Raw genomic sequence first — 21,303 nt, 5'->3', positions numbered from 1 at the left:
AATCATAAATTCATCTAAAGACAAATTTTCCCCGGTTGGTACGTAGTATGTATTTTATCATTGAAGTATTTTAACAGTGGTCGAATTTTGTACAACCTGTCTTCAACGGTTTCTTCAGAACGAACATTTTCGGCAAAATGTAAACATTTTAAAATAAGTAGGAAACGCTCACTACTCATATTATCAGCGAAACATTTTAAATTGACAAGTGGATCTCTTTTCCAATAATCTTGCAACTTGTTTGTTCTCAAAGTACCCATATCAAATAACAATCCAATAAATTTATGGATTTCTGGAACTGTAAGGTCTTTCCACCGAGTGATTCTTGAATGCTCTGGCACACCAGCTATGAACACTTCTGCATATTTATTAGTTTTAGTCACAATTAAATCAAATAAATTTTTGTCCGCCATAAGGAAAAATAATCAATGGGTGAATTTGTCTTTGGTTTTTAAACCAACAATTTAAGTTGCTTGGTGAATTCAATATTCTTCAAATCATTTAATTTACTAGGTATATCTTCCCATTCAGCTAAATTTACATTTAGCTGAATTTGACACGGTGCGATTTGTAGACTTGCATCTAGGTTTTCATTTTCAACAACTATACTGGTATTAGTCTGTATAGGTCTAATTGAATTCACAACTCCCACATAGTCATCAGCATCTACAAACAAATATACATGAAACTAAATAAATCATTTAAGTAAAATTTACTTACCTCCGTCACTGTCCATTGATGTATCACTTTGTACATATCATCGAGCAAAAAGACAAAAAAAAGAATGTAAAGGTAGAGGGGGGGGGGGGAATATTGTTAGACAGGAAGTGCCATCTTGAGAGGCCACATTAAACAAGGAAAGAGGGACTCTTTCCTTGTTTAAGAAATCAAATTTAGTTGGGTTATGTTATTGCTGATGTTATTGTTTGTTCCAACTGTCACATGAAAGATTACTTGTATTTTCTATTGAAGTTTTTTAACAATTGTTTCACATTTTAGACTATTATTATTTAATTAAAACTTTATTGTGTTCTAGTGTTAAAAAAAAGTATTTTAAGTGTATTATGTATTAAGTGTATTATTATTATTATGTAATATAACAAATAAATAGATAAATTAGAACCCCTCCACCACTATATGATTATTCTGAAGTGTCATGAAATTTGAATTTGGCGCATTTGCATTTCCGGATATGTCCGCCATCAGAGGCCACTTTTTTAGGTCCCTTAAGCTAGCGGGGACACATGAGCGGAATCCAATTTAACCTACGTAATATTTTTTCACCAATTTTTCACTAATTTATTACCACCCTAAAAATTTTTCACCACCAAACCAACCTTAAGGGGAGCGATTCTGCTGGCTTAAGGTTCAAGCTAGCAGAATTCAAAAAAAAAACTTTTTGTTGATGGCATATTTTTTCACCAATTTTTCACTAATTTATTACCACCCTAATAATTTTTCACCACCAAACCACCCTTAATGGGAGCGATTCTGCTGGCTTTAGGTTTAAGCTAGCAGAATTCAAAAAAAGAACTTTTTGTTGATGGCATATTTTTTCACCCATTTTTCACTAATTTATTACCACCCTAATATTTTTTCACCACCAAACCACCCTTAATGGGAACGATTCTGCTGGCTTAAGGTTCAAGCTAGCAGAATTCAGAAAAAAAACTTTTTGTTGATGGCATATTTTTTCACTAATTTTTCACTAATTTATTACCACCATAATAATTTTTCACCACCAAACCACCCTTAATGGGAGCGATTCTGCTGGCTTAAGGTTTAAGCTAGCAGAATTAAAAAAAAAACTTTTTGTTGATGGCATATTTTTTCACCCATTTTTCACTAATTTATTACCACTCTCATATTTTTTCACCATCAAACCACCCTTAAGGGGAGCGATTCTGCTGGCTTACGGTTCAAGCTAGCAGAATTAAAAAAAATATTTATGATATTCCACAGTGTTCTGCTAGGTTTTTGCGAATTTATTACAACTTTAGTAATTTTTCACCCCTTACTACCCCTTTAACAAAAATTAAATAAATTTGTTTTTTCAAAAATACTTTAATACATTTACACGGTGTGTGTGTGCGAGTTTGTGTGTGTGAAAAATACTTCTGTTGTAATAATTGGCATATTTAATTAAAAATTACTACTTACCTATTACTTATTAATTACTTACTAAAAGTACTACAAATTTCACTGAAGATGGACTGATAAGTCCGAAAATGTTTTGAACTTAATCCTTTAGGATTTTTAAAATTTAATTAAATATACCAATCACAACAGTGTTTTACTTCAATGTTCGAGTTTTTTAACTATATGATATACAGCCAACTCACGGGAATGATCCCTTTTTAAGTGGTAAAATTTTGTTAAAAAATAGGCAATGTACAAAACAAGAATATTGCAATGTTTAGCATATAAAAAAGTTGGTGAAGTTGGTGTTTGTGTAAATTCTAGCATTTAAAGATGTAAACTACTTTCCTTATTTGAATTTCTAGTATTTATGGGAATTATCTTCCACACTGACACATACGGATTTCAAGATTGGAGGGTTATTGGAAAACAGATCCACTATTCAACTTAAAATCTTTTTTGCAGAACATCGGAAGAGATCTTTTTCTTATAATTTTAAGGTGCTTAATCTTCATCCATAATCCAATGGGACCGAATGTTATTCCTGAAAATCGGTTTTATAGAATAAGAACAGTTATAGACTTTTTAATAATAAAATGACTGCTCTGCGTTATCCAGTAAAAGAATTATCGCTAGATGAATCGATGGTACCGTGGAAAGTTAGACTTAGTTTTAAACAATATACTAAACAAAAGACATAACAGACGATATCAAGGTTAGAATTAATTCGTAAATTAATTTATAAAAAAGCAAAAAAAGACGGAATATCGCACGCGAACATTGACCTATAAATAATTGCTAATAAATCGGACAAACGCGAAACGAAAAGATGCAGAGTATGTCCTATCCTAAAAATAAGAAAAAACCCAATTTATGAGTGTGTGGATTGTGCCGAGAAACCAGATCCGTGGGCGATTCTTTCAAACATTTCCATAAACAAAATAATAAATATGTTAATATTTTTTTGTAATAAATAACCTTTAATTTTTACCTACATTCAACTGACAATGAATGAAAAATCGACAAAGAATTAAAATACAAATATCTTTAAATTTTTAAAATGCTGCTAATATAAATTTATTTTACTACGCAAATAATCTATATCAGCTGTTCTGACCAACCGGTAATTTCGGTCTCATTTGAATATACCTAATTAAAATATTTATATCCTAAAATGTTTTCCAATATAAATTCTTTATGTTATACACCTAATCTTAAAATTATGTTTTGACCAATCGTTAATACTCTTCTTATTTAAATAATATTAAAATATTAAATACCTAAATTATTTTTCAAATTTTCATCTACCTACTGAATACAAATCTTTTAACAATAGGTGCGCACGGTCCCGACGACCCTCCTTTACAATCAGATAAATAATATAATAGACGTAATAAAATTATTTCAATTTGAATATTTCTTACCTGGTAATTTATTCTGTGAAATATAAAAATTCCATTGTATTTACTAAAACTTAACTTGATTTCAGTTATTTTATATTCATAAAAGGTACTAACGATTCGATTTCGCTTAGCCATGTAATACGACTCGAATCAGAGTCAATTTTTTAAAACAGGTAAAATTTATAGTTTTTGGAATAAAGTGTTTTCATATTTTTAATATTTAAACATTGAAAAAATAAATATTAGTTAGTATAGAATAACATTTGAAAATGTTTTTCAATTAGGGTAGTTGAGAAAAACATGACAAGGCTGGTAAAAATATAGTAAAATTCTAGCAGAGTAGTCTTCTGTTTTCAAAAAGATTTTTTATTCACCTAGCGTCAATGTGTATCTTGTTGAATGTTTCCCATTAACTGAGGCTTAGGGGGTCAAAAATTATAAGGGCGGATCAAATTTAGTAAAAACCAGGCAAGCCATTTATATTTTCAGTTACAAGTAGAATACAGTAAAATTATAAAAATAGATTTTTTATCACCTTAAATTTTAACGTAGTAGAATTATTGACTCCTCATAGAGGGTAGTTGAAGGGTGAAAAATTACTAGGATGGTAATGTATTAGTACAAATCTAGCATAATACTGTAGTATCTCATATTTCCGAAAAAATTTGCTTTGCATTCAACTAGCGTAAATGTGTAGATGGTGGAATTGGTGAAGTTGGTTAACATTTAGTAAAAACCAACCAGAGAGTTTCTTATTTTATTTATAAATAGTATTTAGTAAAATTATAAAACAAAACTTTTTCACCTTTAATTTAAACGTAGCAGAACTATTGACTTCCACTAAGGGTTAGTCGAGAGATAAAAAATTACTAAGTTGGTAATAAATTCGTAAAAACTTAGCAAAACACTGTGGTATATCATAAATAATTTTTTTTAATTACGCTGGCTCGAATATTAATCTAGCAGGAACGTTTCCAAATAAGATTGGTTTAGAGATGGAAACTTATTAGGGTAAAAATACTTTTTTATGTCAGTTATAAGTAGAGGATAGTGAAATTGTAAAAAAAGATTTTTTTCACGTTAAATTTTAACCTAACAGAATTATTGACTTATCACAAGGGGTAGTTTAGGTGTGAAAAATTACTAGGGTGGTAATAAATTAGTTAAAACTTAGCAGAATACTGAGGTATTTCAAAAATACGTTTTTTTCTTATTTTGCTGGTTCAAATATTCAGCTAGTAGGAAAGTTTTCGAGTAGGTTTATGGAAGCAAAATTATCAGGATGGTCAAAGTTTAGTATAAACTTAACAAAACACTTTTTTATTTCAGTTATAAGTAGTGGACAGTAAATTTGAAAAAAAATTCTCCTTAAATTTTAATCTAACACAATTATTGACTTTTCGCAAGGGGTAGTTAAGGGGTGAAAAATTACTAGGATGGTAATAAATTCGTAAAAACCTAGCAAAAGACTGTGGTATATTATAAATATGTTTTTTTAATTCTGCTAGCTTGAACCGCAAGCCAGCAGAATCGCTCCCCTTAAGGGTGGTTTAATGGTGAAACAATATTAGGGTGGTAATAAATTAGTGAAAAATGGGTGAAAAAATATGCCATCAACAAAAAGTTTTTTTTTTCTTGAATTCTGCCATCTTGAACGTTAAGCCAGAAGAACCGCTCCCATTAAGGGGGGTTTGGTGGTGAAAAATTATTAGGGTGGTAATAAATTAGTGAAAAATTGGTGAAAAAATATGCCATCAACAAAAAGTTTTTTTTTTGAATTCTGCTAGCTTGAACCTTAAGCCAGCAGAATCGCTCCCATTAAGGGGGGTTTGGTGGTAAAAAATTATTAGGGTGGTAATAAATTAGTGAAAAATTGGTGAAAAAATATGTCATCAACAAAAAGTTTTTTTTTTTAATTCTGCTAGCTTGAACCTTAAGCCAGCAGAATCGCTCCCATTAAGGGGGGTTTGGTGGTGAAAAATTATTAGGGTGGTAATAAATTAGTGAAAAATGGGTGAAAAAATATTACGTAGGTTAAATTGGATTCCGCTCATGTGTCCCCGCTAGCTTAAGGGTCCTCACTTTTTTGGTCTCCTTTTCATAACGATTAGATTCCCTCTTTTGTCTTTTTGCTCGATGGTACATATTCATCCCCACTATCTAAAACTTCATCCTTACTACTAGAGTGAGTTAGAAAATATTCTAAATCTGCTTCACTTAATTTATTTTCATTTCTAATTACGTATTTCTGTCGTTTTGGACGAGAACAACTCGGTTCACAATCTTCCATTTTGGAATACTTCAAAACTGACAGTATAACCACCAAACTCAAAACGGCGCGAAACTTGACAATTTTCAATACTTCACCTATGTGCTCACCGCTACCTTACCCTGGAGAAGTAAAGGAGATTAGAAAATTGCATTGTACCGGACGCTACTTCGCGCCGTGCGCACTAGAGGGAAGCATCAAAAAGACGCGTCTTCAGTATCGAAAGTGTGAAGGTCTAAATTTTGATATCATTTTAAATTCCCGAATTTTATAAAGAGTATATAACTGATAGTTTTTACATAAAATAGTGTTGTTGTTATTATTTTTATTATTATTAAGGAATAAAACAAACGGCTAAGAATTGTAACTAAATTAAAAGATAGCTGGGCACTATCAGCAAAGGCAGCAAAACATGTTAACATAAGCAGAACCACAGTTTTTCTATTAATAAAATATGGAGGGAACAAGAAACTCTCGAATGAAAGCGAGGGTCTGAAAGACCAAAACTATACTAAATTTAGGTATGTGAAAATAAAATTAATATTTTGTAATATCTCCATCAGCATTGATAACAGCTTGTAGTCTTCGGTCCATCTGCGTGAAAGGAACTATCAAATTGTCTTCTTCGGAGAGCTCTTCCCAAACCTGCTATATACCGTGCCACATCTCTTCAGCATTTTGAGGTATCAAATTACGCGGATACAATCGTTTTATAATAACCCCCACACATTCTCTATTGGGTTTAAATCTAGACTGTAGCTGGGACATGGTAAGGTTTTCGAATAGGACAATTATCTTGTTGAAGGATAAAATTATTTTCTGGATACAACTGTTTTACACTGAGAAACATGATGTTTTCTAGAATATTCAGATAAGTCGGTCCAACAAACCTGCCATCACTACGCCATACCATTTCCATTCCTCTAGATGAAATCCATCCCCACATATTGGCGGTAAAATGACCAGCTACTCGATAGCTATCAACATATAGAGGATTAAATCTAATTAAATCTATTATTATCTGGTCTATACACCCCAAATTTGCCCTTTTTAAAAGATTTAAAAAATTTTAAATAAATGTAAATGTAAATATTACCATGTCCCAAAAATATTGATTTTGTAGCTGATTGTTTAAAGCAAATATAAATCTTGATTGTTTCTGTTGTGGTGTAAGAGCTTGTTTTATTGCTGCAGTTCGGTACCTAAGACACGATGATATAATTTTGCGCCAAGTTGTTGTCTTTCTTCCCGGAAACTGTGACATAATCCTTGCAGTTTTCGCATCTTCAAAAGAATTCTCTTCTAATCTCTCCAAAAGAGTATGATCTTAATGAGCGGTAGATATTGTTGGTCTTCCAGAACTTTGCTTTCTTTTGAGAGTTTCTTGTTCTCTCCATTTTTTATTAATATTAAAAACTGTTGTTCTGCTTACGTTAAAATGGTTCGCTATGGCAGGGAGTCACCAACAATCTTCTAATTTCGTTACAATTCTTGATTTTAGTTCTTTGCTAGCATGTGGAGCCTTTTTCGAGGTTAAACAGAATAAGTTTGTAATGTATGTAAATAATTATCCTTCAAAATGCACTGCTCAGTTTTCTACAAAATACACTTTAAGAGTTGTATCAGTTTGTTTAGGAAGGAGGAACCAGCTGTACATTTGCTTTTGATGAGTAGGTATATCATCTGGCTACGTAATACTAATTTTTAATACGTATTAGTAATAATTAGTTTTTTCTCTTCTATTGAAAAATGGTTTCTAAATATCACATTTAAAGTTTGCCAGTCTCACTACTCTGGGAGGTAGACACTGGATAGGGCATAGGGAGATATTGGACAGAGGTAAAAGTGATGAACTCAAACAGCAAATTACTTGCATTCGACTTTATTATTGACAGACAACAGTAAGATAGTTATTGTAGTATTATATATATATATATATATATATATATATATATATATATATATATATATATATATATATATATATATATATATATATATATATAGGTATATATATTAGAAGTGATTATTTCGACCTAAAAATAATTTATAAATACGTTCAAATTATCGGGTAAAGTGGTCTGTAATAAAAATCTTTCTTTTTTCTAAATTACTCAATATTTCGCCATTTATTTAAAAGCTTCCTCAGGAGTAAACTAAAAACAATTTGAACATTACAAAAAATGGCGTACAAATACATTTTAAAACACTTACAGAATTTAAAAGATTTTGCAAATAAAAACTGACATTGAAGTATTTGAAATATTGAATGTCAAGATTAAATTGTCTTAAGCACGTTCACTACAGCTATACGATAAAAAATTAAAATTATTTCAAATGTAAAAATAAAAATAAGAATAAAAGAAAAGTTAGAAGAATAATATTTATTTGATGAATTATTAAGGTTAGTTGTTATTAAGATGAATGTTAGCTATTTTTAATATTTATAAATTTTGTTCAATATGTTACAATATATGTTACTTAACTGTCCAGTGTCCGTTTTATAATTTAAAGTGTTTTTATTTTTGTTAATGTAATACATTTCAAGAAATAATCTACTTTTGTAGTTATCAGTCTGTGCCAAAATGTGAGCTTTGTTATAGTCTAGCATATGACCAGTGGTTTCATAGTGCTCAACCACTGCGCAAGTATTTTTTCTCAAGCGGCAATCACTTTTATGTTGTGTGATGCGTTGTTTTAGCCATTGTGATGTTTGACCAATATAGCTATTTTGACATCCTAAACACGGTATTTCATAAACGACATTACTTTTATATAAGGTTGGTACTGGGTCTTTGATTTTTGAAAATTGTTGTTTGCTGTTCATTGTCTTATATTTAGCTATACTAATATTAGGAACATTTTTGAATATGGATATGACAGAATGAGTTAGACCATTAATAAAGGGAAGTTTTTTATATTTGATTGATTTGTTATTAGAATCATGGACGGGACCGTCATAGAAATTAGTGCTGTAAATCAGTTTTTTTAAAATTTGTTTAGGATATCCGTTGTTACGAAAAATTTTGTATATTATGTTCAGATTTTTTTGTAAAAAGTTGTCATCAACAATGGACATTATCCTGTTTTTTATACCTAGTACGGTATTATATTTTTGACGGGTGGTATGGTTTGAATAGTAATTTATATACCTGCCTGATGCTGTCGGCTTTTGGTACCAATCCAATGTCAAAATATTGTCATTTGTTCTTATTACTCTTGTGTCTAAAAATGGTATACTAAAATCTGTCTCAGTTTCAATTGTAAACTGAAGATGTTTATTAAATGAATTAAAAATGTTTAGTTTTAATTTTTTTTTTACTAAAATTTCCCGTCCATGATTCTAATAACAAATCATATCTTTCTTCTATCAATTCATTCTTGCTTATTGTCTTAACTAGCTCAATCTTGAAGCTTTTACAACTTGAAGCCTAATATCGCAGGCTCTTTCAAAAGACTTATGTTCTCGGCATTAGTTCTTCTTTTATATACCTCTCTCTCTTTAATACCTCCAAAAATTCTCAATATTTTCCTTTCCCATATATTTATTTTTTCTTCTTGTGTTTAGTTTAGCACCCCTGTTTCGCTTGCATAGAGGACAGTCGGTTTTAAAACTATTTGTCATATATCTATTTTGGCTCGTTTCGATGCATTTTAGATGTAATAATTTAGGGTAGAATTCCTGCCATAACATTTCTTTTTTGTATTCTTGCGTCCATCTCACAGTCATCTTTTGCGCTCTCTTGTATGTGAGTTCCCAGGTAAGTGAACTTGTTCTTATTCTCTACTTGTCCTAATTTTAAGACGTTATTAGCATTCTCGTTGATTTTGAAGATTACCGGATCTCTTAATCCTGTTTGAGGTACTATAAATTTCATGTACTTTGATTTCTTTTCATTAACAATGACTAGGTTAAGTTTTTCTGCTGCGGTTTGTAATACGACTCCCAATACATCTGCAGATCTAGCCAGAATCGCAATATGATCCGCATAAGCCAATATCTGATAGCGCTTTATTCTTAAAGTCCCTATTCCGTTTAAATTGCTATCTCTTAGTACCCGTTCTAGACACAGATTGTCTGACAGTTTTCCGTTGTATTTGATCTTCAGGCTTAAAATAAATATAATTACATGCATATAATTTTTATGAGCTCATGCAATTCTTCTGCTAATTTTTCTTCTACATTTTTCAAAAATTCTGAATTTATTCCATTTACTCCCGGACTATTACCATTTTTTAAATGTTTTATTTAATCTTTTATTTCCTCCAAACATAATGGATTGATGATTATTTTATCGTTTAAAATTTCTTCGGTATGATATACATATATAGATGTATTGTCTCTATTAGTACTTCCCCAAAATATTCCTTCTATCTATTTACAATTAATTCTCCATTTTTGCTATTTATAAAAAGGGGTCTTTTTCCTATTGCATTCACATAGTTTTTTGCATTTCTTGTTCTTGTTTGATCATGTCGTAATTAATGTATATTCGCTCCCCCTTATAGTTATTTAATTTATATTTATTTTGAATAACCCAGCATTGACCAACATAACCCTGGATGATTTCTAACCATTAACTAAGAATTAACCGCACTGTTATAAAACGTCTTGATAGGAGCAAGAATTTTCGTGCCGTGTAATTTATTTGTCATATATGACAGCAGCGTGAATCGAAGAATCCCTGAAGAGAAACTGAAGAGGGTAAGAAACAAGTACAACATCACAACATTCAAAACTATTGTCTATGGTAGTTTACCTTTAGCTCCTGGGTGAATTGAATTGAGTACAGGTGTGAGTCCAAGTCACGACTTAAAAGTTGCAGTCTGTGAAAGAACTAGTTCTTGTAACCGACGTGAAATCGACTGCCTCTGATTATTCGCATAGTCTCGCAGGAACAGCGGTGATAAGTTCGGTAGTTCTTGCGTTTTGTCGACCTACGAGTGTTAGTCGATTGTTCACTGAACCAGTGGATTAACATTTAGTCACCACACTGCGAATAGTAATCTTGGTGTTTTTTACACAATATCAATCCGTGCTTATTATGCACCGACTGAATAAACGATATGTAATTTGACAGATGTAACTTTCACAATATGACCGCTACCATTTCTCAAATTTCGGTCCCTACTGGAAGACCCACATGGGACTAAAAAATTTCTTCATGCGATTGATTTATTATTATTCAGTAATTCTTTTATAGATTTTAACAAATTTTAACAAAGGTAATGAGCGTTAAGTGCCGAGTACAAAGTAACAAACGGCAAGTAATAAATTAAGTAACAATATTTTACTAAAATAAATTTTTATATTAATTTATTCTCCAAATAAATAACACATCCAAATATACAGTAATGTAACGATTAACATATTGGAGGCACATTAAAAATTATATGATTCTAACTAAAATTTTTTGCTCTAGCGAATATGAAAACTATCTTTACAATTACAAATGAAGAAAATTTTTGCGATGGTATGACATTAGATGCCGATGGAAACATATGGCTAGCCGTGTTTGCATCTTCAAGAGTGTATCAAATAGATCCCTCCAAACCAGACACAGTTTTGAGGACTGTGGAACTTCCTGCGGCACAGGTAATTTATATTCATTTGTGTAATTTTTATTTTTATTGAAGAATAAGAGGGAAAAATAGAGAGCAAGAATGATAAAAGATAGAGATGTAAGGAATTAGTAGCAATCAAATCTAATGTCATGAAGATTTTACTTTTTGTTAGCTTCTAGTTTATTGATACCATTCAGGCCGGTATCATTAAGGGGATTTTTCTCTGAAGCTATTTTATTTTACACAATTTTACTTTAAAATAAGTTTATTAGACGTTTAAACAAATACAGAAAGAAATCAAAATTAAAATCAGAATAGCAAAAGAAGATTTTTATAAAAGAAAATGTGAAGAAATAGAGCAATTGCAGGCAAAACATGATATTTTTAATGTACATAAAAAAGTGAAAGAACTTGCAGGTACACAAAAACGTAAGCAGCCAAATACCCTGTATAATGTCAACGGAAACATAATAACAGAACTAGAAGAACAGTTGAAGACATGGAAAAACTATATTGAAGAACTCTTTGCAGATGATAGACAACAATCTGAGCTAAGTAACATACAAGGAGACGAAGGTCCAGAAATAACGGAAGAAGAAGTAATGTACGCACTAAAAAGAATGAAAAATGGTAAAGCCCCAGGTCCAGATGAAATACCAACGGAAATCCTTAAACTAATAGAAAAAGACTCGATTCACATTTTAGTTAAACTTTTCAATAGCATTTATACATCAGGAAAAATACCACAAGAATGGCTTTTATCCACCTTTGTTACTATACCAAAAAAGATAAATGCCAAACAATGCAGTGATTACCGTACAATCAGTCTGATGAGCCATGTACTGAAAATATTTCTGAAAATTATACACTCTAGAGTACACAGAAAACTGGAAATGGACATCAATAATACCCAGTTTGGATTCCGAAATGGACTTGGAACAAGAGAGGCGTTGTTTGCACTGAACGTTATGTCTCAAAGATGTCTTGACATAAATCAAGATGTATTCATGTGTTTCATAGATTACAACAAGGCCTTTGATAAAGTGCGGCATGATCACCTAATCAGACTCCTGACAGAAAAGAATTTAGATAAACGAGACATACGACTAATAGCAAATATGTACTACAATCAGAAAGCAGTAGTGAGAGTAGAGAATAATACCACTGAAGAAATCGAAATAAAGCGAGGTGTGAGACAAGGGTGTATACTGTCACCAACTTGTTTAATCTCTATTCCGAAGACGTAATGAATAGAACACTCTCTGAGCAGTCCGTAGGTATTAAAATAAATGGTGTTAGATTAAACAATCTGAGATTTGCCAACGACACCGTTCTGATCGCAGAAACACTTGAAGAGCTACAGACATTGGTGAATAAGATAGCAGACTGCAGCGAAGAATATGGACTATCTTTGAACATAAAGAAAATTAAATTTATGGTAATATCGAAATCAACACAAAATGTCCAAAATTTATATTTACACAATGAAATTATCGATCGAGTTAGCAAATACAAATATTTAGGCACTTTTATAAATTAAGACAACGATAGCTCAGCAGAAATCAAAATAAGAATAGAAAAAGCCAGATCCATATTCACTAAAATGAAGAGAGTGTTCTGCGGAAGAGATTTGAGCCTTGAAATGAAACTTCGCCTGATGAGATGTTACGTACTTTCTGTGCTGTTCTACGGAATGGAGTCATGGACGTTGAAAAAGATTGATACCAAAAAATTAGAGGCATTTGAACTGTGGATGTATCGCAGAATCCTGAGAATATCATGGACCGAGAGAGTCACAAATGTCGAGGTCTTGAGAAGAATGAATAAAGAAAAGGAAGTCATATTTACGATCAAAAAACGAAAACTGCAATACTTGGGACACATTACAAGAGGCGAAAGATATGACCTGCTTCGAATAATTATGCAAGGGAAAATAGCAGGAAAAAGGTCCATAGGAAGAAGACGAAACTCCTGGCTAAAGAATCTACGGGAATGGTATAGCTGTAGCAGCAACGAATTGTTTCGGTCAGCAGTTTCGAAAATACGTATAGCCCTGATGATCGCCAACCTTCGGAACGAAGATGGCACTTGAAGAAGAAGAATTAGACGTTTAGATTTTCATAATAATTAATTAAATAAATTTTGTTTTTTTTTTTAATTGGCAAAAAATTCTTTTATAATTGAACTGAAATAAGTTATTTACGTAATAACTTTATCTATCTTTTGTTTATTTCTAGATAACTTCAGTCGCATTTGGCGGGCCAAATTTGGATGAACTGTATGTAACTTCTGCCCATTTTACTGACAGGCCAACTGGAGAAAGTCCGGGATCTATTTTCCGGGTAACAGGACTAAATATAAAGGGCTTGCCTGCAGATGAATTTATTATTTAAATATACTATTTTTTTAAAAACTTATATGCACGTGCGTCGAAGAATTATTCGAAGATGCAGCACGAAGTTCGAAATTTATTAAAAAAATTTTATTTGTGGCATCTTAAAGTTATTACTATTTTAATGGGAATAATCCACAATTGAAGTTTAAAATCAGTTTATTGACATTTTAATTTCCACTTCGGAAATCGTTATCAAAACACGTTATCGTAAAATTTTCCAGAATGGAAATTCTTTACGAAAAACTGGCACATTGTCAAAATTTCAATCAAATTTTTACGAAGATGTAGAGACAATAGGTATTTTCATAACGATTTCCGAAGTGGAAATTGAAACGTCAATAACCTTATTTTAAACTTAAATTGTGGCTTATTCCCATTAAAATAGCAAACATTTGAAATTATTAAGACACTAGGTCGATGATAAAAGATTACATCTACATTGATAGACAAGACCTTCGAGATAAGTGTTAGATCGCAAAGTGTGATCAGATAATATAATCAAAGGATACCCCCCGTTAAGATAGGCAAAACCCCCAGAATTAATTTTTTTTATTTTTTTTTATTATAATTAATATTAAATTATTATTATTAAAAATTATTGTAATTAAAAAATAAGGCTTAGCGCAATTTGAACCTGCCACCCAGCCCTCCACTTCCTACCACCAAAAACGTCAATTTTGTGTTTTTATTTTTTTAGCTAGGATGCAATCAATTTCAAAATTTCAAAAAATTCACACGGATAGTTGAGGCTTTTAAAAAAATTTTTATTTTATACAGACCCGTAGGTTGAATATATATAACATTTTTTTTTTCGAAAAAAAAAATTATACGTAATTTTTTTGGAGGTTGCTGCAGGTTAAAACTCTCATCATTCACTTTTACAAATCAATCAAGTTATTACTACCGTTTTCTCCAGATCAATACGCCTTTGCGATGCCAGTAGACCCGCTGAGGTCTCTAGTTTAAAACAATCCCTCGTCCAAAATGTTTACCGCAAAAATCACATCGATAGGAACATTTAAAGACATCAATTTTTCACTCAAGCTCAATCCTCAGACCCTCATCATACGAAAGCTTTTCTTACATACATCAAAGGTATCATTGACAAAATCGACAAATTTTTTAAATAAAGAGGAATAAAGACCCCCCAATTAAAACTTTCATGTCTTGTCCGATCAATCAAAGACAACATTCCAAATGAACAACAAGGAGTTTATTAAATTCCTTGTGCAGACTCTCCCCGATCTTATATAGGCCAAACAAATCGTAAAGTCCAAAAAAGGATTTATGAACATTCCATTTCTATTCAATTCGGATTCAATTTTAGCTCTAGATCAACAGTATCTTCATTCAAGTCACAAAATTGATTTTAAAAACTCCAGAAGCATAGCCCCCATTCGCTTCTATAAACCAAGAATTATCCGAGAAGTCATAGAAATTAAAAAATGGCCAAATAAAAGAGATGAAGGTATCCGGTTACTTTCGACATGGAGCTCTCTCATAAAGAAAATATCGTCCACTCCACACCCCAATTAAAATCTTGCCGTCATTAATGTTCGCGCCAACCCCCTTGAGAATCCCTACGCGAATCCCCACGCCATCCCACACGCCAACCTGCACGAAAACCTTGTCACCATAGACGGTATAAATGAACCGTCCGCTGTTCCCAGTAGCAGTAATACATTGATTTGTAATCGGTGTAGTAGTTTCTGTGGGCTCATGAGACTGAGACCTCAAAAGCCCTGAAGATTACATCAGAGAGGATGTCGAAAGCTCGACACAGTGATAATCGATGCGGTCCAACTCGCAAGCCTGTTGAGTTTAATATTAATTCTTCTAATATTATTATTCTTAGCTTTAGGTTTAATTGTTCTTACCGCGGAAATCTTTCGGAATATATATAACAAATATATAAATTATTTAATGAATTTTATTACGAATATGTGAATAAATTTTATTAAAGACGCCAATTTCATAATTCATATGTTTTCTTATCTCATGGTTCCTACTTGAGTTCAAAAAATACCTTTATATTCAATAGTGTTCAATAAGAAGAGGAGTAAAAGGAATAAATAAAAAAAACTCAAATTTGTGCAATACAATTAAAATATAATAGTAAAATAAACCTTTTAAAAACTGTTTATACAACTAATGAAATCCCTTAGAAATAAATGTTCCCCAAATCATATAGCTTTCACATATAAAATTACAATAGGAAAATTAGCCCCATCTATTGTCTCGTCTTAATAAATTTTTCTCTGCACTTTATGAAAATTATTCACTTTAATTAACTCTCTATTGAAAAACTCCTTTCCTGGTTCTGCTTATAAAAACAGTCCTGTCGATCAAAAGAACGTCCGGACTCACGTTTCTATCTCCTTTTGGGATTGCCCCTATCTGCTTAACTACAAATCTCCGAAAATATTAATTTGTTTGTACTTACAAATTCTGCACCCTTTTCATCCGAAAAATCAGCTTTCAAAACTTACCGACACTACTATTTTCACAAAATCTATACTTTTCTTTCAACGTTTAAAAAAACACACACACTTGTCGATTTGATCTTTCTTCGTCCAACAGCAGATGATCACTTTTTCTGCTTTAAAAATCATGTCTCTCGTCTCTCAATCCCTTCCATAATTTTTTGCTGGCCAATCAATATCCTCGACCCAATTCTTCAAACGCCAACACTTTCCAATTCCCATAATTGTGTACAAAAATATGAGACAAGGACTTTCTACTTTCTACTAATACCCTTAATGACTTGAATTGAAATGAATTTTTTTCTGTCAGAAACTTTAACACCATTTTTGTCAACTTGAGCCATTTGTGGGTTGGACCCTTTCTGCAAAAAGTCGTCAAATTAAAAGTCGATATCTTCGGTACATAATGTTACTAGCAGTCAATATATCGTCTTTCTCTAATCTAATTATTTTTCAGGTATTTTTCAGATACACATTTATAACTTAACTAGCCACAATCAAACTAAGTAGCATATGTTTGGGATTATAATCTATTATTGAGAGTTTTAGCAGAAAATGTGTGTTCTTGACAAAAGATTTTGTAGAAAATGTGATTATTTATTGTCATTTATAAATGCCAATAAAACGCAAACAATAAAATATCAAAAATGATCCGGAAGCATTCACAAAAAAGTAATTAACGAGAACAATCATCCCCCTTATGTAAAAAGCTTATCAAAAAAGGAAAAAGGATAGAAAATAAATACATACTTGCATTACATATTTTTTTTTATCAAAATTTGTAGAAAAATAAATATTTACATTATTTTATGAGGGTTTTGATCCAAGGATAAAGTAGGAACTATAATATCTTTTATTCCTTGTGATTAATATTTCTTACCCCAAATTCCCTGACTCCATTCTCCAAATCTCCAAAATAACATACGTTTCAGCTATATTTAGGTGTTCAAATTAGGAATGGTAAAGTCATGGGAACTTTGGAAAATTAAATTTCAATATTACGTAAGTCCAGTAAACTACACTTTAACATAGATAAAAAAAATAATGTTAATAATTTGTTTTCATGCCAAAATATATAAAATAAAATATAACATGCACATTCAGCTGTTCATGATCAATTTCAAATCAGTTCGTTAGCGATATTTTCCAACATATGCGAAAACTAGGAATGAAATTTTACGCACAAATGAGCGAGAAGTTATTTATGTATCCGTTGTCGGTTGTTTGAACAAAATACTTGACACTTCCAGTAGTAGGATACAAATCAAGGGATAGAATATGTGCAATTTTCAGGATTCTTCCAGGGTGTTATGCCCCATTAGTTTCCTGATTATTTTTGAGGAAAAAAAATTATACATATATATATATATATATATATATATATATATATATATATATATATATATATGTATATATATATATATATATATATATATATATATATATATGTATATATATAAGCAGTGAAAAACATTGGAATAGGGTTAAATCCATTTAACACTGTAACTCTTAATCTTAAAGATCTCAGTCAGATAAGAGGAGAAAAGAAGAACAATCTAGATGTTATATTAGGGGAAACGTCTCGTTTTGTATTTATAAAACCACATCAGTCCATATCTGTACGAACAAAGATGCTCTTAGAACGAAAAAGAAATGGTTCTTTTAACTTAAAAGGATAATGCCAAAAATAAAAAATGGCATCTCCTAATAGGTCGAAAAAGAGACAATTAATGTAAAAAGTGACTTACATGTGAAGTAATACAATTTCGATGGTAAGCAAAGCAACGCAGTTTTACAAAAAATTGGTCATGAAAATCAAAAATCCACATATTGTAGAGAAAAGGCTGCAAATATGGACTGGTCTTTTAATATGGGCTAGGTAGGTTTCACAGCTATTCGTTGCAGATCTCTACATTTTGACTTTTGCAAACGGTATTTGGCGAAGTTAAACTATCGGTATATAATAACTGTTTGTCGGTTGGTGTGAGTGTCAAAACTTTTTCGGGTAAGATGATAAATTCCACTATTTGAAAATAAACACCAATTTCAAAAAAAAAAACCGTCTATGTCACGTTGAAGCTCTATAATCAGTCTTTGATATATACTAATGAGTTTTCGTCAAGTTGACCACTTCGAGACATTACCTCTTTTATTGTGCAAAGCAAGCGTGTTTACAATATGGGCTATGCCTCTATTTTTATTCTGGTCTAGTGGCACATATTTAGAACAATGTAAAACATACTTCAATTGTTTCGGGATGTCAAAACAACAACTGAAAGAAAATAAAAAACGAAAAAAATGGGATAAGAGAGATATGGAGATGAAGATATGGAACGTGCAATTATAGCTCTCAGGCAGCACAAAATGGGTACGCTGAAAGCTGTCCCACGTTCTACGTTGCAACGTTCTGCAAGAAAACTTGAAATAAAGCCAATTGAAGCTACTCAAATAAAGGTAGGGCCTAAAGCTGTCTTAGGGAATTACCTTGAGGACGAGTTGGTTCGGTATATTTTGGAAATGGAAACTAAATTTCATGGATTCCCATATCCAGAAAAGATCTTAGGAGGATGGTGTACATCTTAGCTTCTAGGAACAATATCAAACATCCGTTTGGAGTATATCAGTACGACGACCAACGGGAACATCATATTCACAAGCAAGAGGCTTTAATAAGGAAAATATCGCATCCTTTTTCAATATTCTGGAAAAAGAATATGATAAACCGTTTTACCCACATGAATGTATCTTCAATGTAGACGAGATAGGTCTTACTATAGTACAAAATAAGATTGCACAGGTAGTAGGCCTAAAAGGGAAACGACAAATTGCATCATTAACTTCTGCTGAAAGGGGACAGAATGGTATTGTAATCTTCCAGCATAAACAAAAATTATAATGACCAAAAGAGGAAGCATGACAGCAGATGCATTTATAGGATGGTTAGATCACTTCTGCCGATTCAAAAATCATGGACCAGCCCTTTTAACTTTTGATAAATCTTATTTAGACATTAGAATTGTAGAAGCTGCAATAAAAAAAGATGTAACTCTGTTTTGTCTACAGTCCAACACCACCCATGAACTTCAACTATTCGATAAAGCAGTTTTCAGGAGTTTTGAATCTTACTGGGATGAGGAGGTGTTAAATTTTTGGAGGTGAACCATAATAACGAACGTACCATCAACCAAGCAAGACTTGGTCAAATATTTACGCCGATTTGGAAAAACGAAATAACGCAAAAAAATATTTGTTCTGTATTTGAAGCAACTGGAAGATGTCCATTCAATCCAAATGTTATTCCAGATGCTACCTTTACACCTAGTTGTCTGACACAACGAGAGATTGAAACAATCGTCGAAGATTTTCAAGAAAATACTACAACCGAACCAGAAATTGAAACAACTGGCAAAAAGAAAAAAAATTTTGAAGGACAGCTATCCTGCAGCGGTGTAAACAAAAATAATAAAAGCAAAGAATTCTCGAGTAGCGAGAAAAGGAAAATTACAAAAAAAAAGGACTGACCAAAGTTTTTCAAACTTACATCCAAGATAAAGACAGTGACTCATCTGGGTCTTACACAAGCGGTACAGCTTCCAGCGAGGATTATAGTGATGCAGTTTACACGTCAAATAAATATTATAAAAATAAGGTTGCAAAACTAAGTAACACAGAGCCCTGTTAAGAACTAAATGCAAGTTTTAGTTCCAGTGGTTTGCTGATTACACCGGACTTAAAAGTATCGACAAGAAAACGTCGACAGCATTAATGCGAAAGCACAAGAAATTACCACAGATTTATTTAGTGCACAATCTCATAGCTCAGCAAAACCAAAACCAAATTTAAAAAAAGATTCAGGGTACTGTTTCTTGTGTGATGAGGATAGAGTGGCTGATATGCGCAAGTGTGTTTGTTGTAATAAGTATATCCACGAGGAATGTATAGGATTAACAAAAGACGACAAGGATATATTTGTATGTCCTCGATGTGTGTAAATGTGCGATTATGTACTTAATGTATTGACAAATTTTTGTTTTTAATATGAATAAAAGTTTCTTTCACTAAACTTTGTATTTATTATTTAATTCTTAGGTTTAAAATTTATTATCCACGTGAATTTAAAAAAAAAAAATGAAACTGGCCTTATTAAGTTATCAGTTCCAAATAGGGCCAAATATTCAAGATTTATTCAATGTTAAAATTTTATATTTCTTTATGTATTTATTTTATCGTGACATTCGATAGCTAATATGTTAGGCAATACGTATACAAGACGTTTTCCCCCATATTTTTGCTGAATAAAATATTACAGATATTTAAACCTTAACGTGGCCTTAATTGGCACCTTTAACTTACACAGTCATTCACAGATAGACAATCAATACAGGACGTTGAATTCAACAATCCATCCGATTAAGACACCATTAGATAAAGCAATAATCTCAGCCCAAGTGTATAAAATGGCTAAAAACATTTCCATATATATCCAAATATTAAAAAATAGGATTTCGAGAAAATAAGGAAGTCACTACCGCAGATAACCAATAATCTATTGTTACGATAAATATCATGGCCTAAAATAACTGTAAATATATTATGACTAATTCTGTTTTTGTTGTAGAAATTTCGGCGAAGGATCTAGACCCCAGAGTGGTTTTTTTGGTCCCGCTTGGAAGTATCGAGTCGTGGAAATGACTCATCATAGGCCTTTCGCCAAAACAGCAGTCTATTCGATGTGTTTCGAGAAACAGCTGTTTTCATTCTCGAATAACAGGACTTTATATTTATAGAGGAATTTTATTATGAGGAGGGCCAGTTAATATCTGAAGACCCGCGCCCGCGATTTTAATTGTTACGTTTGCCTATATAAATTATGTATTATTCGTTAAATAAATTGATATAAATTATCGTGCTTTTTAATGAATTAAGATAAGAACAATATAATAAATTATTAAAGACATTATAAATTAAATAAAGACATAGCAGTTAAATAAATTCAGAACACTATTTTATTCCAGATGTTGGGCATACTGCAGAATCTCCAACAACAAT

The 21,303-nt window shown here is 31.7% G+C and overlaps 1 protein-coding gene across 2 annotated transcripts in view; it reads left to right on the top strand.

Annotated features, from left to right (window-relative positions):
- The window catches only part of LOC140436656 (regucalcin-like), a 28,297-nt gene extending 10,722 nt beyond the window's left edge, over nucleotides 1–17,575 (top strand). Inside the window, exons 5-6 of one of the 2 annotated variants that reach the window (XM_072525658.1) lie at nucleotides 11,235–11,407; nucleotides 13,614–17,575. In XM_072525658.1, coding sequence (XP_072381759.1) covers nucleotides 11,235–11,407; nucleotides 13,614–13,769 — 329 coding nt within the window. In that variant the 3' untranslated portion in view covers nucleotides 13,770–17,575. The remainder of the gene's footprint in view (nucleotides 1–11,234; nucleotides 11,408–13,613) is intronic. The other variant, XM_072525659.1, reaches the window with a different exon arrangement.
- The last annotated feature ends 3,728 nt before the right edge of the window (nucleotides 17,576–21,303 follow it).

The sequence above is a fragment of the Diabrotica undecimpunctata genome, chromosome 3 (genome assembly GCF_040954645.1).
Source record: "Diabrotica undecimpunctata isolate CICGRU chromosome 3, icDiaUnde3, whole genome shotgun sequence".
Lineage (NCBI taxonomy): Eukaryota > Metazoa > Arthropoda > Insecta > Coleoptera > Chrysomelidae > Diabrotica > Diabrotica undecimpunctata.
The sequence above is the reverse complement of the archived record's forward strand: the minus strand, read 5'-3'. Positions and strand labels throughout refer to the sequence as shown.